General features: G+C 51.1%; 6 protein-coding genes and 1 pseudogene across 6 annotated transcripts; 3 read left to right on the top strand and 4 right to left on the bottom strand.

Moving 5' to 3' along the window:
* Positions 1-1,195: 1,195 nt before the first annotated feature.
* LOC128731407 (endocuticle structural glycoprotein ABD-5-like) lies at positions 1,196-1,853 on the top strand. Its single transcript, XM_053824526.1, has 2 exons — positions 1,196-1,344; positions 1,470-1,853. Exons 1-2 carry the CDS (start codon positions 1,196-1,198, stop codon positions 1,702-1,704), a joined length of 384 nt encoding a protein of 127 aa, XP_053680501.1. The 3' UTR covers positions 1,705-1,853.
* A 597-nt stretch (positions 1,854-2,450) lies between these two features.
* Positions 2,451-2,917, bottom strand: LOC128730950 (endocuticle structural glycoprotein SgAbd-5-like). Its single transcript, XM_053824045.1, has 2 exons — positions 2,778-2,917; positions 2,451-2,706 (listed from the first exon to the last, which is right to left on the bottom strand). Exons 1-2 carry the CDS (start codon positions 2,915-2,917, stop codon positions 2,451-2,453), a joined length of 396 nt encoding a protein of 131 aa, XP_053680020.1.
* Positions 2,918-3,441: 524 nt separating this feature from the next.
* On the bottom strand, positions 3,442-4,417 carry LOC128721255 (uncharacterized). Its single transcript, XM_053814990.1, has 3 exons — positions 4,254-4,417; positions 4,026-4,165; positions 3,442-3,572 (listed from the first exon to the last, which is right to left on the bottom strand). The coding sequence occupies exons 1-3, from the start codon at positions 4,415-4,417 to the stop codon at positions 3,442-3,444; spliced, it is 435 nt and encodes a 144-aa protein (XP_053670965.1).
* Positions 4,418-6,662: 2,245 nt separating this feature from the next.
* Positions 6,663-8,478, top strand: LOC128730961 (uncharacterized; annotated as a pseudogene).
* Positions 8,479-9,086: 608 nt separating this feature from the next.
* Positions 9,087-9,739, top strand: LOC128720879 (uncharacterized). The gene is made up of 2 exons (XM_053814577.1): positions 9,087-9,154; positions 9,234-9,739. The coding sequence occupies exons 1-2, from the start codon at positions 9,087-9,089 to the stop codon at positions 9,664-9,666; spliced, it is 501 nt and encodes a 166-aa protein (XP_053670552.1). The 3' UTR covers positions 9,667-9,739.
* A 756-nt stretch (positions 9,740-10,495) lies between these two features.
* LOC128730970 (uncharacterized) lies at positions 10,496-11,351 on the bottom strand. Its single transcript, XM_053824068.1, has 3 exons — positions 11,074-11,351; positions 10,901-10,998; positions 10,496-10,821 (listed from the first exon to the last, which is right to left on the bottom strand). The coding sequence occupies exons 1-3, from the start codon at positions 11,349-11,351 to the stop codon at positions 10,700-10,702; spliced, it is 498 nt and encodes a 165-aa protein (XP_053680043.1). The 3' UTR covers positions 10,496-10,699.
* Positions 11,352-11,850: 499 nt separating this feature from the next.
* Positions 11,851-12,405, bottom strand: LOC128730981 (uncharacterized). Its single transcript, XM_053824079.1, has 3 exons — positions 12,254-12,405; positions 12,059-12,189; positions 11,851-11,975 (listed from the first exon to the last, which is right to left on the bottom strand). The coding sequence occupies exons 1-3, from the start codon at positions 12,403-12,405 to the stop codon at positions 11,851-11,853; spliced, it is 408 nt and encodes a 135-aa protein (XP_053680054.1).
* Positions 12,406-18,845: the final 6,440 nt, after the last annotated feature.

Consider the following 18,845-nt stretch of genomic DNA (forward strand, 5'->3'; position numbering starts at 1 on the left):
TCCATTAGGCTTATCCACCACACAGGCTGCCGGTTTCCGTCGGGTAAGGGATGTGCGCTTTTAGCGTCGCAATCTACGGTGGAGGTTAGCTGATGGTTCAGGTTGTTCCCAAACACCGCGGAAACGAGCGTATCTTACTCGCGAATATGAAGTGCTTTGACGGGTGTGGAAAAATATGCAAATATGCTCGCTTTCGGGGTGCTCGTTGGACAGAGCAGAATAAGATGAGATACAGAGCTGGCTTTAGTATTAGCAAGCACATCCTATTTCGGTACCTCAATATACTCAAACGTTTCATTAATCAACCGCATAAAATTCCATTATCGGTGCAGGCTACTCAGCGATGATCATGCCATTAATAAGCCACCAGTAAACGGTGTCACTCAAGATACAATTATGTCATTAAAGCTGATTCCAACCTAAATCAGGTCACTATCATCCACCGCTTTGCTTCCGACCGAACGCGCCACATCGGGTTCGTCGCTTGTCAAAATGAATGAAGTCTTTTGTGTCGTTTAAATTCGAACACGCGCCGCCTTGCGTACTTTGACGCCGGGACAGGCGTTTTTGTGACCCGGACGAAAGTGAAAATGTACCGGGATGAATGTGATTGAATGAGGCAAACGACGGCTGGGTTCGATCGGGTTCGATCGATCCCATTCCTTCCGTGGCTTGGGAAACTCACCATTCCACCCTCTTCTGTCGATTGCCGGCTGCGTTCCCGAATTATGCTGCCGTGCTTTAGGCGGTGGGAGGTGGGTTTGCATATTTTCAACGCAAACGATCTACCAGCGCAGCCACCTCGTCATCGAGTACACGTGCACCAGCGACCGGTCGACCGGTGGTAGGGTGGAATAACGAATCACTACCACCACCACCACCACCACTATCACCAGGCTGTGGCTGTGCGAACTGATCGTTTGGTCTCGCGGCCGAAGCCGAAGACGAAACCGCACAGAATCTTCACCAAACGAAGCCCACCCTCCAAAGGTAGCCCTCTTCTCGCGGCACGCGGCTCGTTCAGTTGGCACGGGGTGCGCCTAGCGGATCTAGCGGGTGGTTTGTATAAAAGCGCCGCCTTGGTTACGTCTCAGCATCAGTCCACGGGAACTAGCCGATCGAGCGCGTGTCGAGCGAAAATCCGCGAGTGTCGTCCGCCAAACGGAAAGAAAAAAGAAAACCTCCCACAGTGAAGATGAAACAGTTCGTTGTGCTCGCTAGTGTGTGCTGTGTCCTGCTGGCAGGACGCGTCGTCCTGTCTGCTCCGGCTCCGCAGCAGGGCAACGATGTGCAAGTCGTGCGAAGCTTCAGCGAAAATAACGGTGTCGATGGGTACAAGTTCACGTAAGTGTGCACGCGTTTTTCGGTCGGTTTCGGGAAGCGTGTGATTGCACGGAAAATCCGAAGGGGTTTGGTTGGATGCTGCTGCTGGACGTTCCATTGCACTTTCTTTCTTTCTTCGCGTGCAGGTACGAGCTGAGTGATGGACAGATCCGCTCGGAAGTCGGCACCTACCGGGATGTGAAGGATGCCGAGGGCAAGGACGTAAAGTCGCTGTTTGTGCAGGGCTCGTACTCGTTCGTTGGTCCCGATGGTCAGACGTACTGGGTGAACTACACCGCTGATGAGAACGGCTATCATCCGAAGGTTGGCACTGGACCTACGGGAGGAATTCAACCCGGACAGGACGCACCGATCGCCTAAGGAGGAGAGCAAGCGATCCGAAATTCCGTCGCGAGATTGAGTCATCTCTGGGAACTTCGTGCACATGCGATGGCGCATGCAAAGTCAAGTGGCATTCTACTTCTAGGCTTAAGGATAGATCGATGTAAATACGATGCTTCACGTTCCTTGGGGCAGTGTCAAGGAAGTCGAATAAACGAAGTACAGTAAAACACAACCCTACCGATCGAGCGTGTTTCAATTTTGGGGAACTAGGCGTCCTTATTTAGAGAGATCATTCAATTTTCATGGACAGTTCGAACAAATGTCATTTCGGTGACGTCAAAATTCGGGAATTTGGGTTCTTTTTTGCAGAAGATGGCTTCGGAGCATACCACCCCATCGATGATGGTTTTTCGGATCTTTTGTATGTTTTTCAAAACGATGTGTAGATCTTGTCTAAAGATCCCATTAAACAAAAAGATAACGATCGATGCGTCATCCCTTCCACACGCCAGCGACAGAACGAAGTCCCATATCGCAAAGCTATCGTCTTCCGCCATTAATCAATGCTCGATGAAGGATACCGATATGTGGAATTAATGATTTTGAAATAACAAAGTTGTTTTTCGTCTTATTCTCTCTTTCGCTCTCTCTCTCTCGCTCTCTGTTTATCCGTTTCCGTATAATAACCGTAAGTGTAAGCTGGCGTCGCGGTGCGTATAGCGAAATTTCCCTCCATTAATCAATTTGCGCGTGTAGGATTGTGTGGTTGCGGTTCGGTATACTTAGGTGAAGAAGCGACCTGGCTTACGATCGTTCGTCAACTCCAGCTTGCGATCGGTATCGTAGTCGCCAGTGCCCATCCGGGAGCGGTAACCGTTCTCGTCCGCGACGTATTCCACCCAGTACGTGCGGCCATCGTCTCCAACGTACGAGTAGCGTCCTTGGACGGCTACGAATTGCACGTCGTTGCCTTCGTCGTCCTTGCCGTACCGGATAGTGCCTTCTTCCTTGCGACGTTGGTCATCACTCAATTCGACCCTGCAACGACGGGTCCACGGGAATGGTATTGATGCTCTCGTTCTTCGACGAATTCCACGCCATTTGCTTACCCAAAGCTGTAGCCCTCGTTCTGAGCGTTGTTGTTCTCGAACTGTACGATGTATGGTGTGGCCACGGAATCGACTGGTGCCGCCAAAGAGCCACCGGTGGCCAACACTAGCCCTATGAAAGTCAACAAACTCAACTGCATCTTGAAGCGCACGATTTACTCTGGCGAATCCTTTCTGAAACACTGATGATCAGGATGCTGGCACGCGGGTGTTTTTATAGGCGAAATGTTTTGGGTGTGTTTTAGGAGCGCACCGTAATGCATCCTTTGGGGCGCTGGTTTATCCCCCAAATGTCCATTTGCTAGTAACGAGCGGCTATTAATCAGTAAAATTGGCAAATATGTCTATGCGTTTGTCCATGCGCGGCCCATGCAGCTGACCGGGCTGCATTTCGCATGGATGCTTGCGGACGGACGGCGGATTATGATACTATATCTAAATCTTGCCCAAAACAGCACGAGCAATTATGTCACTGGTGGGTCTGCGAAACAATGGCTCAAGTCCATCATGGAGAGAAGCATGTGAGGGGAATAAAAAAAAAGGCCACAAAGCACCTCTAACGTTATTCATAAGCTCTCACTTTATTTCTGTTGTTGTACATTTCAGCACCATACAAAGCAAATGCATGTTAGTTTGTCATGTAGGGGTTGTGGTTCCGCACGCTTTACTTTTTGCCGAAGAAAATCGTCTTCTCGAAGTGGAAACTTTGTGGTTTGACCCGCTCCACCCGTCGGATATCGGTGATCAGCTGTTTCTCCTGCAGGTTTGCCAGTATCTCCTTAAACCCGGTCGATTCTAAAATGAAATGTTTCCATTAGCAGGATGTACTAAAAAGGATTTCCATATAAATCTCTGCGGAAAATTCATTGTACAAAATCAAATTTTATTTTCATTTCATTTCTAAGTCATGAAACCAACCGATAGTTAGAACTACACCGCATCATAGTTAGCATACGGTTAGCACAGTGGTGGTACAAAAAAACTGCATGCTATGCTGGAGTTTAGAAGCATAACTCCCAGCATACGAATATGTTGCACGCACAGCAGCTGGGTCACTATAAACCATTTTATAGCACATACGGAGCATAACTTGCACACAATCTGCACACGTCGGTTGCGTGCAAGCGCTCAGTAACGTTGCGTGCAATCCAGCATGCTCAGGGAAGTCAAAGTGATGCGCTTGAGCTCGTGCTTGAGCCCAAATCCCCCTATTCTGGCAACGTCAGAGGCCAAGCACCGTGCACTTACTGTCAATTTTCTGGCTGTACTCCACGAAGTACAGGTAGTCGTCGTTGGGTGAATTTAAAACCCACTTTCCGTTGACTTTCAACGTGTCCCGGTCCCAATCGTACACGTACTGCGAGTACTCCACGATCCGCAGCGGCAACCTGCGGAAGGATCCACACACAAATGATTAACACCCAGAAACACACACACACACACACGTGGCACGTCTTGATGCCCGATCGCACATACTCGTCACTGAGCACGTTGTTAACGAAATCCGTCTGATTGGAGATGCGCTCGGTGACGACGTGATTCACGGTGAGGAACGCGCTGCCTGAGCCGATCTGCGCCAGCAGGAAACCGACCAGCAGGAGTCCAATACCGACGCACTTGCCGCTTCCCAAAAGTTCCATGTTGCTAGTTCTAACCGCACCGCACCAATGAGCACGGTCGAGGTGGTGGACCGAACTTTATATTCATTCCCGAAAACGGCCCAGAACGTGGCACAACGCGGGAGCTCAAACTCGCGCCAAACCAAGCGCTGGAATCGATTTGCCACGTGACGGGAGGGCACCGGCTAGTGCGACAACCTGTTCGCTGTTGGACCTGCGAGATTTGGTGGTGATCTTCTTCGCGTGTGCCACGATCGGCCAGGGACGGCGATTTTGCGTCAAAAGAGGTGCGTTTTTTGCGATTGTTTGGCGATGGAATTATGCCTCTCGATTTCGTTTCCCATTGAGCACAGTGGTTGAGCACGGAAACAGCTGGAACTTTGCAAAGGCACGGAAACGGAATGCATGGATCGATGCATTAAATTAGAAGCAGCATTTCATGTCGGCGATGGGCGACAAAAACATGATTGGGAATCATCTTTTTTTTCCTTTTTTTCACCCTTCGAATCCGAGGACAAACCGGTGCGATTGCGGTTCCATTTGCAATGGGTGTTTAATCGGTCCAAAAGCGTTATTTCTATTCTCAAGGCTTGAGGTTTTTTTTCTCCATCTTATAGACCCATCCGCACCGTTCGATCAAGCAAATTCGAGCTAATTTGATTTGTTGTAACAGCGCATGTTTGGCCAAACGAGGAAGTAATAACATTGATCTTTACGGTATGACTGTCGGAATCGTGGAGTGATCGCGAAGCGCTTGTCAAGGGCCCTTAAGACTGTAGATCGCGCGCGATCTTCGAGTGGGCCGCTTCGCCGAGGCGAATCTCCAACCTGGAGAGGTTTTTGGGGGATTTTACGAGCCGCGTTTCTAAGAAGAGCATTGAAGCGAAAGGTAGAAAGCAGATTTGCGTCACTAGTCACTTAATTGCCTCTAATTTCAAACCAGTTTAAAGGTTCTGTCCGAGCAGCTAGGGTGAAAAAAAAAGATCCCCTTTACAAATATCTTACTGGATCGTTAATCAACGTTTGCCTAACCGTTTTTCGTGCTCCGTTACCAACCTGCAGGAATGGCATGACGATTTACGGCGCGGGAACACTCGCGTACGTTTCCAGTTCTTCCAATTAGCACCTGGCGGGTCTAATAAATGGAAATTGCGGACAATTGCCGCATAACTCCACCTGTTTGACCGCTGTTCGGAACCGCTGTTTTGTCATATGCGGTTGAGCGTAGTTGAGTGAGGTATTATTACTTTCCATTTCATACAAACGATCTTGAATTCAGTTAAGAATACTTCAGCAAAGAATAATTATAATTATTTGTACTCCAGCTAGGAATAATTACAGATTTTAGTTTTAAAACATTTTGGCTTCATTCCTTCTATCCCAAACGATCCATCATCCGTTCATAAATCACCCAAAATCATGTGGTTTCGTGAAAGTATGTCACCGATCGGTTTTCTTTCTGACTTGCTTCTCATCGCTTTTCCCACTCCCGTAACATGATCGCTTCCAACATCAGACGATCGGCGATATTCGAATCGTCTATTCTAAGAAGCTACGCGCGCGGAATGCCAATTCCTAGCCATCCCGAAACCCTCTCCAAATTGTGGCGGATGGGAATAAATATTCATCACCAAAAAGCACGAGCGCGGGCCGCCACCGGCGCACAAAAGTTCACCGCCCGAAGGGAGCCATTTTGGGAGTGACATTCCCGCGTAACGGCTTCGGATGTGAAGAAGATTCGCGCCTCCCGCATCGCAGTAGGCATCGGCCGTTTTGGGTATGAACTCGTCATAGCAACCCGCCCGCCCGGGCTCGATGACTGCAAAAGCAACTCGAACGAAGGGCTCGTTTTGTTGGCGTTGTTTCTTTTTTTTTAATGCTTGGTCCCTGCAAATTAGAATATCAATAAAACACCCCAAGCATATTATTAGCCCTTCACCGACTCCGCATCACAACGAGACTGGGTTCGATTCCTGTTTCTGGTGGCTTTTGGGTGACCGATTTTATGAGCGTTTTTAGCTTCGAAACCGATATGAATGAACCGGCACCGTGGGTCGCTGAGCCAATGCGCACGTCGAATTGCGACCCCTCAGAACAGCGGAGGGACGAGAGAAAAAAAAACGCGTTTCGGGACGATCAGAAGCGATCCTACCGGTTTTTGGTACGGTTGCCGATGTGTAGCCTTGCGTCGTTCGTACTCGCAACCCCTACCCGACCCGGGGATAAATATTCATTTAGCGAGTCAGCGCTTGCACGGCGTACCAGAATGTGGTCGTGTTTGTTGCATTAGCATTCTCGAACCCCACCTAGAGCGAGGTTTACGCGGTCCGGTCCAGCGAACGGGCCCCCGTCAGTCTGTCTACCGGTTCGGAGGATGCTCATGCTACAGGGGTTGAGCTCGGAGGATGTGTTACAGATTTGATCTTGACACTTGGGCGTGCGGCAGCATCCAGTTTCTGCTCGAGAAGAACCGACCCACAAATTGGGCTCTCTGCTAATAGCCGACGAGGGACACTTTTTGACGACACGAGTGGTCAGCAACATTTGACCTAGGGCAGTGCGATACGGTGTTAGTTTCGGTGGTCCACGGTGGTCCAGATTTGATCTTTATCCCCGCTTGGACAAGGGGTTTGGACGATGGATTCGCTGAAAGAAGATGAGGTGATGATCCCCCGGGGCTGCTGGGAACCGGAATTGATCCTGGTTTTGTGTTATTCCGGTGAAGGTCACGCCGGTTCAAGTGATGCTGAAGTGACCACAGAAGCTTAACATGATAAATAAGCATTCTGAAAAGGGCAACCTGACTACGCAGGTCGCGGCAGGTGGTGAAAAAACTTGGAAAACCCTGAAGTAGATGGACCGCCCTGAAGCGAGGGTTTCTCCACCTGTTGAGCCGTGTTTGAGAGCTGGCTTTTTTTTGCTGCTCAAGCTGCTTCGTGCATCGATCGGGGGTTTCGTTTTCGATTCTTTTGAGTTGGAATTATGACTCGGAAGCGATGGGAATATATGGGCGAGCCGCCAAACGGGCCAGCATTGATGTTGAAGCTCTCGCGAGATAGTAAGCTTGGGGAGGTGTTGTGCTTTTTTTTTTGTGCTGCCCTGGTTTAATAAGCAATAGCGGAATAGTGCCGTCGTGTTGGTGACGATCGATTCGATAAAAAACACCGTTCCGTGGCTCGGTTTTGCTTCGATGGAGCGCTTTCAGCCCAGTCATGAACGTGAGCTGGTTGAAACTACTCGCAGCCACCGGCTGCTGGTTGGTGATCGTGTGGGGCGTTAATCCGGTGGCCGCTGAAACATTCGAAGACATCCTGCGATCGGTCACCGCCGTACGGTAGGTAAAGTGCCAGAAGAGCTGTGTTCGAGACGATCTAAACCAGTGCAGGGATACGTTTTCCAGGGTGCAGTTGGCTAGACCGGAGATCGGGACTCGTTTCGCGGCACCACAAACGACCGTTTTTCCACAAGTGCAGCGACCGAGCGGGTTACGATGTGCAGGTGTTGTTCGTGTGCCTGGGTTAGAACGACTTTTCACATGTGTGACGATGGCGACTCCTCCTGCTATCCGGTTGGATCTAACGCGAGCTTCAGTATCTTTTGAAACCTCCCGTGGAGACTTTGAGAAGCAAACAACGACACCTGCAATGCCCACCAGAAATCCTCCAGCTCAAACACCACCGGGTGATCTGCTGCGATCGAACCCACTTGGATTAATATTCCCCCGGCCGGATCAGCTGAACCAGTTCAGCCAGTGGCAACGTCCTTACCGAGGTCCCGAAAAGCCCCCTACGACGACGACAACGACATCAACGACGACAATTTCGCCACAAGACTTCATCTTCCCACAGGACAACGAGGACTACGCCGATCGTTTCGGGGCCGTTCCGTCTCAGTCCACATCGACACCTGCCGCCAGTAGTGTTAGTCCGCAGCTGGAAGTGAGCACTCCTTCATCGACTTCTGCACCATTTAACACCACGGTGGATCCACTGGAGGAAGAAACTACGGAACCACCGGAAGAAGAAGAAGGTGGCCTGGGGAATCGGATCGATCAGAAACTTCTGCTCTCGTTGGTGGGTTGAGTGTCTTTACCGAAGGCTAGCTAGAAGGCGAATAATAAAACAAAATGAAAGGGCCTAAACATTCGTCTAACTCTTGCTTCCTTCGCTCGGAGCTCAGAATTCGCTTCCTCATACGGAAACTTGTCCCGTCTACTCGGCTACCGTGCCGTGTATCGTTCATTGATAACAATCGATTTGTTTTTTTTCTCGCTCGAAATGTGCCCTCCCGAAACCGGTTTTTGGAAACCGGAAAAAAATCCCATCAGAGGGTGATGCGAAATCGAGAAATCGAAACAAACCGAGAACGAACCGAGATAAGATTACAGTTGGTGCCGTAGCATTAGAACCGGTCTCGTGGCTCATGATCGTTGATGTTTCTCTGCTCATTAAGCGCTAACCACCAATTGGAGGTGGAATTAAGTCTACCATTGAGCGATCGCCATGAGCGATGGACGGATTTTTTTTATCGCAACGAGCTACTTTAAGCGCACGCTACTGTAAGGCGGAGATGAAATGGCCACTTATTAATTTAAGGATTGTATCTTTTTTTTTTCTGCAAATCGTGGGCTTAAAACTCACTTCCATCTCTCGATCGTCGGCAGTTGCATTACGATCGTGGACAAGTGACGATGGCATCGATCCGTTTGGTGGCCGTTACGGTGTGTGTGTTGGCAGTGACCTACACGGTCTCGGGACGGTAAGTTCGAGCCCCCTTTTTTGGAGCCACATCTGGAAGAGTCGCTCTGAGCTTTTGCTACGTGTTTCTCGACTTTTAGACCACAGTTTCCGTTCCTGCAAGGAGGCATCGGACTGCAGACACCAATTGGGGGCATACATCTTGGTGTACCTACCGGGCTGACGGTGAATGTTGGTCGAAAACCTCCTGAGCAACCACCAGTTCAGGCCATTCCCGTTGAGGTCACACCCGTCTCGACTACGCCACTTCCCGAAAGCACACGGATTCCTACAACCAGTGGCTTAGGGGTGCGTCTGGATGAATCCCCGCAACCGGTGTCATCATCCACCGAAGGAACCATGCCGGTGGATGAACAGGAGCTAAACTCTCTGGAACCGTGTCCGGGCGTTGACCCGGCGCCGGAATCAACCGATGACGAATCTGCCACGACAACGGAAGTGCCGTGCGGTGGAATCGGAGCTGGAAACAGGATCAACCCGAAGCAGGCCGCGTTGCTTTCACTCGTCGGGTAAACCGGACATCGATCCGGTCCGGCTCGTAATGGCGGATTTTGGCAATCTCGCTCCGGGGGCAAAACCTCGCTAAACTCGCTTTCGAATGCCGCCGAAATAAAGCAGCAGAATCTTCGAAAAACAGCCCGTTCGAACAGCCCGGCGCTCACGTTCCAACTCGGTGATATCACCTCGGGAAGCGGGGGAAGGGGGGGGTGGGTTTCACCGGTCGGGCTGGCTCCGCTCCCGGGACGATGATAAATTTAAAGTACGGTCAAGTTAGTTTAGTCACGAATAAATTTATTATTATTAATTTTATTCAATTAAGTTTGCTTCCGGGCTGGCTGCAGTCATCGAGAGCGTCCGGGTCGTGGTTGGTGTTCCAGTGGAGAGGAGGGGGAGGGGGGGTGGGGGTGGAAAATTTCCACCCCTCACACTCACCCACCCACTCACCCAAGTCGCCTGTCGTCGGTGCGGTCTGATTGTGACGCATGGCCGCTCGGGTGGTCGGTGATTCTTCAAAACGCCCGCATCCGGATGATTAGCCGAGGTCCTGGAGACGATGGCAGGTAGGAGGACCAGAAAGGACACACCGTAAATGATAAAGGTTAAAAACCGGCCAAAGAAGGCAGGTCCTCCCCTCCCCGGTGCCAATCCTTTTCAATACTTTCCACCAGGTTCTGATTTGGCCACCTTCCCGCCGCTTTTCCCGGGGAGCTTTTTGGTTCCAAAAGGCTAATATTTATTCGAAGTTTACTCCCGGGGGTCGAGGAGTGTGGTTTCTCGTGCTCACAACCGAACGCACACGATGTGACGATTTAAGCCCAACCCCCGTTCCACCTCCCAACCAGCTTCACCAACCGGAAGTGTACGGTCTATATGTTATCGTTCGTTGTAATAAATTATAATTGGATTTGTTTGTCTTTCGGTGGGGGGGTTTTGGGCGCGAACGGACGGGATTAGATGAAGATTAGGCCTCGGTTAGGTCCCCCGATTCTCGGCCGTCCTCCTCGGCCGTGGATCTTGACGGGCAATCTTCGACGTGCAAATAGGGTTAGGTATTTTTCACCGGCGCAAAGCTCTTCACTCGAGTTCCACTACCTCCACCGAGAAGCGAAAGCAGGAGTTTCTCTTTATCTGTCAACCCACCGACCTTCGATTCGAACTCCAACACATCTGGTGGGACTGGGGAGAACGGTAGGAAATGGTTAGAAAATTCAACCCTTCTCCGTGTGGGTGTACATGTACGGCTTACGCTTCTCATCAGTTCGCTCCAGGGTCAGCAGGAACTCGCCATCGGGGGTGATCAACGTAACGTACTCCACCGTACGGTGGCTTTTCACGACGACCTCACTGTGGAGTTTGGAGAACATAAACAAAAAGCACACGTTACAAAGTGCCATAAAGTGGACCGGGAAAAGGTCTCACTTGTCAAGGATCATCTGCTCTAGTTGATCGAGGTCACAATACAATGGTGGCTTCGGTTCACTCGGCACAATCTGAATCGCACGGTTCGAACGTCCGATTTGCAGCACAATAACCGACGTACCCGGTTCGTGTAGCTCCGCCGTTAACCCATCACAGTAGTCGGTGACGTCGATCGTTTCCAGCCGACTGGAGATCACTTGAAAGGTGTTGGCAAGTGTCGTGTAAATGCCACCGCTGCCGGCAAGCAGTAGCAAAGCGAAAAGCAACCTGTGATACATCACGAGCAACGATCGAGTGGACTGAATTGACCACAGCGAGCGGTTAAACGCTATTTAAAGACTCGTACTCGTACTCCACCACCCTTAGGGAGGGTGGATTGGAAATTACGTGATTACTGCGCGATTGTGATAAATCATGCGAGCGCACATTGTTTACCGTGTGTAGTGACAGGGAGTTCTATGGAACAGCCTGTTCCGGGGAGGGCTCGTGTGCTAAGGAGCTAAGCCAACGGACTAGAGAAGATCTGATGATTATGAGAGCTCGTGGTTCGCGTGGTGCTTGTCATGAAGATATCTATCGCATAATTCGCAGATCCATCGGTGATTTGGCAAAGCAAAACGGGTTTGTTTATGTCACGATCGCAAAACGAAGGTCGTCGAAATAAGGCAGATCGTGGACGCCGACGCCCGGTTAGAAATGGTTTAGTTTATTTGTCGACGAAAAGCCGAGCGATAAAAGTAGGCAGCCAGCTCGTTCGAGAACCCGTCTTGGAGCTCCTCACCGGTCTTTGCTAACGGTTAATGTTTTAATGTTGCCACCGCCGAGCATCGACAGCAGCAGTTTTTGTCCGTTGTCCACGAAGATGTCCGCGAAGGAGACCACTTTTGGGACGTAGTTTTTATCTGCGCAATGGGGTGTGGGAAAGAAAGAAGGTGTCCAATGAAATAAGTAATGTTTGTAGCATCATTAAATCACCATCACTTACCGACAACCTCTTCGATAGTAACAGTAATGATAGTGGCATCGTCGGTGGAGAAAATGTAGACGTCCTCTCTGACGGTCGATGGGTCAGCTTTGATGAAACGAATCTGATGCTCGTCCAGGCTTATGTCGACGCTGTAAAAAGACATGTTTCTAATGTAAGCACACACCAGAGAGAGTCCACAGTTCACTAACTTACCCACTGTGGATGATCCCTTCAACGATGGTACGCATCTGCTCCAAGTTATGCTTCTCCAACGGAGCGTCATCCAGCGGAGCACTCGCGGACAGAGCGATTTTGAGCAGCAGCACAAAACCGACGCCTACTGCTATCAGACGTAGCTTTTTCATGGTTTTGTTTTCGACGCCTAAGGAAACAAGTGTGTGGCTTTGCGTCTCACAGACAACCGGTATGTGAATGGCGAGTTTTTTTGACCAGCACGGAGGTTTTATATTTATAGAGCCTTATACGCGCCCGCGTCTTAAGAGCGCCAAAGCTCGGAAGGAAAAAAAAAAAGCTGGTTCCATCAACATATCGCGTCCCTGAGACGGTATCGGTCTCTACGCGTACACGCGTAACCGATGACGTATTGGGGAATACCGGAATGCGTTCGACAGCGTAAGTTCCACTTCATACGCCAGGATCAGGCTGTCTCAGGCTAGCTGGAGTGGTTAAAAATAGAACGTAATGCAACGCACCATAGCTAGCGGGTTAACGGCTGTACAACGAGCAGCTCTAATGCGTCCCAGTCCCCATCGAACGCATCGTTAATTGGACATCGCTTCCGTAGCGCCCTATTGCGCAGCTGTCATCACCACCACGGCGACAGGCCCCGTCCGTAATCCTTTTTTCCCGACCCTCGACGGGCCGACGGGGGCTTAATTCGATTTATGCATGCATCCTGTGCGGGGAAAGAATCCTTTTGCATACGCGCGAGAGGGTCGTTCGCGAGTTCCCGCAAAGCCGTCAACCCTTCCGAGCGTTACCACGGCTTAATCAATAACCAATCAATAGGACGTGCACCGTGCAGCTGTTCCTATCTCTCAAGAGCCGCATCCTGCAGTGTTTGTGCGCCGTTTTTCTCACCGTTCGTCTGGAATTACGCCACGGTCGCGTGATTGTTGGTCGCGTTGCGTTTGAAATTGAAATTATGCTCACAAACGGTCCTTGCGTACCTACTTTTTTTTGGTCGCCCTTTTTAACGGTCGGGATGTCGGTAAAAAAACACACACACACGTATCCGTTTGCACACCACGAGGCCGAAGTTTGTGTGCCCCTGGGTGCACAAATTGGAAGCCCAAACAACCCACCGGGAACCCGCGCCGGAACCCGGACGGGTCTGACATTTTAAAAGCGAAAACTCAAACGCAAGTGAACAACCAAACCGAACGGAAAAGACCGACCGAAGGGATCTGGCCGGCCTTTTGCCCATCTGGTGGCAGTTGCGAATCGGTTCGGTTTTCATTTTAATTTAGACAGGAAATAAACAAAACCCTCACTCCTACCGGGCTCGAAGCCACCACTTCCGGTTGGTCAGACGAGGCTGAGGGCAGGTTTTCTCGGATGGAAAAACAAAACACCCACCTCCTCCCAAACACACACACACACACGTTGATAAACACACAAGGGGCTATCCGCAGGGTGTTGTGCCATTCTGTGCCGTGTGGTTCCGGCCGTCTTGTGGCCGGGCTCTAGGTCCGGGAAAATGGCAGGAAAAACAAACAGACCATTCGACCAACTGAATGTCCACGGTGTTTTGCTGGCCGGCAGGGGTCCATTGGTGGAGGGGGATAAGCCCGACCCCGGCCGAGTGGGGTGGGGTTAAATGGCAAAGCAAAAACGCCCGCAGCCCTTTTCGGAACGCTGCCAAGGATTCCCCCGTACGTGTGTATGTGTTTGTGTGGAAAGGGTGGCACGGAGCACATTTAGTTGGAAAGTTTTCGCAAAAGCGCCGGAAGCTGCTCCTGGTGGGCTGCCATTTTGCGTATGTGTAGCAAAAGCCCCCTTCGTCCGGCATCGGGTTTCGTGTCCGAGTCGGAAAAACCCACACGACCCTTCCGGAAAATGGAGCAAAACCGGTGGGTTGGTCGGACAACACAAACACGGGTCGAAAAACTTAAACCTCAAAAGCAAACATGGATCATGGACGAGGTTCGCCGGCTCCAGTGAGGGGTGGGTGGTTTTCCCCGAGAAAAAGACGTCTGGAAAAGCGCCCGGTCGGGTTTTTGGTTGTGGCCTTTTTTAAGGGTTCCTGCTCGGGGGAGAAGCAAACACGATCGAAAGTAAACGGACCTCGGGAGTTTTTTTTTCTCCACTCCCAAAGCGTCATATCGATCGAGCATTCGAGCAATGCGCAAGAATGGGTGCTAAAAATGTTCAGCTTCTCGCAATAAAACCAGACCCGGTCTTACGGCCGTTCCGGACGTGAATGCCGGCTCGTTGACCTAACCTCAAAAATTAATTCCCATGTCCCACGGAGCGCGCGCTCGGCGTATGGGATTTTAAGCGATGGTCATCACTTTAATGCGCCCTGCTCGAGGCTCTCCTTGAGGCCACCGGAAGATGCCCGGGTCGGAATTTTAATCACTTTGATTTATCTCTAGCACCACGGCCACCTCGGCATGGTCGAGTCCGATGGTCTTCCCCACGTAAAGGGGTTGAAAGTTTCGATCCTCTTAGCCGGCTTCGAAGACCCCACCCCGGGCCGTATTAGACGACCGTCACCGGGAACGAATGACCAAAAGTCGTCCCTGCATTAGCATGCCCATTCCCAGTGCCATTTGCACTCCCTTCGGACGGACACGGCAGTGCTGGTGCCGGGTTCGCCAAACGGGACCATTTTCAATTCGACCTTCCCAGGCGGTTCTCAATCGTCCGAAACGGCTCGTGCTGAGGTGCCACGGTCGGTTCCACGTCCCTCGGGTCGGACGTCCGGCAGGAACCGGAAGAAATATGAAAAGTTCTTAAGTCTTTGATTTAAATTTTCGGTCACCCTGGGACGCCCCGGGGACAATATTCTGCCCGACTGATCTCCGGGCTCGCTCATGTGTGTTTGTGTGTGTTTGTGACCGTGCCCGGTCCTTTGAAGGGGCGAAGGCCGGGCTAGGACACTTCGGTATGCTTATGGTCATGGGCTAAGTAGGTGACATTATTTAAATTCTAGCTGGCCTGCTTTGTGCTTCGGGGCTTCGGTCAGGATCCCGTCCGCCAGGGAGAGTATTCGATTTTTCACCGTATTTATTAGCTCAAGCAGGATGTGGGTGCCCGTGGGTTATCGTGGGTCGACCCGGGAGCAACGGAGCCTTACCAGGGCCGGAGTAGACGGTCATGCATGGTGGACGGTCGGGCGAGCGGGCGCACTCTCGGAAAATAGCCAATTTCGTCTTTGAAAGCATGATGAATGGGGGCGGTTTCTTTCACCCGGCTGGCGGGTGACGGTGGACGTGCGGATTGGAAATCTTTTTCCACATTTTCTCGTGCAGAAGAGAGAGAGAAAGAGAGACAGAAAGTTCTAGTAGTTGATCCATGGGGATTGGGTTGGGCCGTGCCGAGAACCAGGCGACACATCCTTGAAGAAGTCGGTCGGACATCGTCACCCGGGGTGGGTTCGGAAACCAAAATTAATACACACGGTCGCTCGGATTAAGGGCGCCTATTAATAAGCCACCCGATGGGTGGGAGGGTGGACGCCCACGAGGACGGTACAACGGATGGATGATTTTGGGCTTGGGCCTTGTTTCTGCTTCGATTGGTTGCCTCTGAATTGGCCAGCCGACAAGTCATGAGGAAGAAAACGCAAGGGAAGCCACTTACCGCCCCGGGTTTCGGTCACTTGTCGTGAGGGTTGCATGAATCGATTGGTGGGGAAAATTAGCCACCCCCTTCTAGAGGCGTTGGTTGAGCGAAGAAGTGTGCAATGTCATGTAGACGCTTGAACGGTTCAAAAGCAAAATGAACAAACCATCCAAAAATTGTGCAAATATTCGTTGCGAAAAATTGCACCGAGCGCGCCCCTCTTTAAGGGCGGCTTTAGAACGAGCTTATCTCGCACACCAGCACTGGATTCCGGACCATCCGGCCGGCTGAGACCGTTGCCAAGGCGATGAGCCACGCCAAATGCGCGCCCCTTTTGAAACACAAATCGAAGCAACCCAAACCCAGCTCGTCTGCATACGGGAGCCGCATAAATAATATCCATCGAGGGAATTGGCCCAGCCAACGGCTCGGCCACTACTGTGCGTACGGGTGAAGGGGAAGGAGGGGGGGTGGAGGGGACTTTTCCTTCTTCCTGCTATTTTTTGTGAGTGATGACGACGCCTTCGCCAAGCCCCAAGCGAAACTCCCGAGTCCGAGCAATGAAAAATCAGACTTCCCCGAAGCGCGCGTTCCGTGGTCGGGCGGAATTATTTATCGCTTTGGAAAATATAAATAATTCTACTTTCGGTGAAGTTATTGCTCGTTGCTGTTACTTCTTTTCTTCGGTCACCCTCTCGCGCCGGTGCGTATGTGAGTGAGAAAAACTCCCCCGCAGGTGGGGGTGAAAATGGCGCCGCTTGCACACACAAAAATCACCCTCACTGAAACCCACCACCACCGACGCGTGCTGTACGTGACCGTCCTGGTGGCTGGAGATTGAACCGGGCGATGAAAAATAGCATACGATAACGGCTTTGGACAGCTAGCAGGCCGCAGCAGACCCGGTTTTTGGGATACTCATTGGCCCGTCCGGGAATGGACGTAAGGATGCTCGGCTCGTGTGTGTGTGCCACTCGGTCGGAGTAACAGCGTTTCCGTTTTCGGACGTCATGCGGCGTCGTTTGCGGACCCTTTCACCGACGAGCGAGGTTCGCCCCCTTTTCGTCCTAAAGGGTTACCATAAATGGACGCTTGTTATCTTGACCCTGGGTGATTAGAATTCCTAATGAATTCTTCCACTGCGGTGGAAGACCATTCCCGTTCGATAAGCGCCGCTCTCGGCAGGGGATCCGGTCGTACCGTTTTCCCGGCTCGGGCTTCGATCGGTGCGGTGCGATTTCGGCGATGGAAAACGATTTTCGGACCGGACTAAGTTTGCTCCGTTTTGCAGGGTGTCTTACATAACCACAGCAACCGCACTGGCGGCTCTGGAATTGACTCTCGAGCGTGTGGAAATGGTGGAGACCACCGAGAACCACCGAGGGTCGATCATCGCCGATGATATGCGTTGGTTAACCGATTTAATTTCATATTAAAATAAATTCAATTTTCTCCATCCAACCGGCCAGGTAAGGCACGTCCTGTGGCCGTCCACTCGTCGGAGTCCATCGGGAAAATCCAGACCCCTTCTTCGCAGGATGCCTCGTCTCGTCATCTCGCTGGCATAAGTCTTGCATCCAAACCGCCACCGAATGCTCGTATGTGAAAAGAGTCGATCGTTTCCCGCAAGGCAAGTTCGGGAAAGCGAGAGCATTGTTCCGTTTTCCCGGGGCCCGCTCGAAAAGGAAGCACGCTGCACTTGAGCCATCTCCAGCGGAGAGTTGGACATGCATCACAAAAGGCTCAAAAGGGATGAAATTGAGAAGTTTCAGCTCGATGCACTCAAGCCCGGGCACGGTGGAACAGCAGTAACTGCCAACCGGGTAACGGGGAATATTCGTGCAAAATGCATTAACGCTAGTAAATTCACAAACAATGCCCGTAATTAACGGCTCGAGAAGCATCCCATCGAGCGCACGAGAACAGCTCGAGAAGAGCTAAACAGGAAAAAAAACGAAGCAAATTTTGCCTACAATCACTCAAATTGGCCACCAACACGCTGCCAATCGCTGCCACCGACGATGTGCGATGGCCCCCGAGGTGGGCTAATGGTGCCCGGAAGCGGAAGCCCGCGTGAAGACAAGAAACACGCCCCGGTGGAGTCGGGTGGCGTTTTGTTGGCGAAGCTGAACGAAAGCTACCTTTCGGGCTGGTGCTTCCGGTCGGGTGTTTTTCTGACGGTAAAAGGATAGTTTGCCTGCATCCGACCGCCCGAGTGCATCTCGCGTCCGTTGTGGAGCCCTGTGCAGCCGTACGAGTCGAGTGGATTATGTTTTATGAACTGATTGAATCCTGTTCCTGCTTGAAAATTCACAACCTCAGCGTGGGGATGAAAAGTCGGTACAAAATAGCCGGCACAAATAGCCGGTATGAAGGTGAGCTTAATTCTTGGCGTAGTGTGGAGGAAAATCACATCTGGAAAAGCGTAAGACGGTTTAAGCCTGCATGAAGTTAACCTTTTCCAAACGGGCAAGCAAAACGGTTGCAAAGAGCTAAACCCACGTAAGTCGCACGCAACTCCTCAATTCTTTCATTATCACATTAAATTTACATCCCTACCGAATTGAGGAGAGAAAAAAAAAGATCGGAAAAAAAGCAAACGACTGAGTTTCGATCTCATCCCGGCGGGACTGTCAATTTGCGTGCGGAGTTAGGAAAAATTGACATTTCCACACGCGTCCCAAGGGACGGCGGCGGTGGTGACGGCCGAAGGACTCCGATGTCCTTCAAAGGATTTCGGACTTCCGAAGGAGCTCAAACCGTCCTTAGCAACCGATTCCTTCGATGCGCTCGGAGGGAGACAGCAGCAACAACAAAAAAAACCATCGCAAGAAAAACACGCATAAAAAGCAACGCACAGACCGATGCGATAAAGTAAAAGCATGCGAACCCTTGTCTATTTATTTCTATTAAATAAAATATGTGTTGTCCTTCCGAGCCCGCACAACCCCCTTTCGGGGGCTAGTGAGCCTTCCCCTGAGGTGCGTGGTTGGGC

The sequence above is a fragment of the Anopheles nili genome, chromosome 2 (genome assembly GCF_943737925.1).
Source record: "Anopheles nili chromosome 2, idAnoNiliSN_F5_01, whole genome shotgun sequence".
Lineage (NCBI taxonomy): Eukaryota > Metazoa > Arthropoda > Insecta > Diptera > Culicidae > Anopheles > Anopheles nili.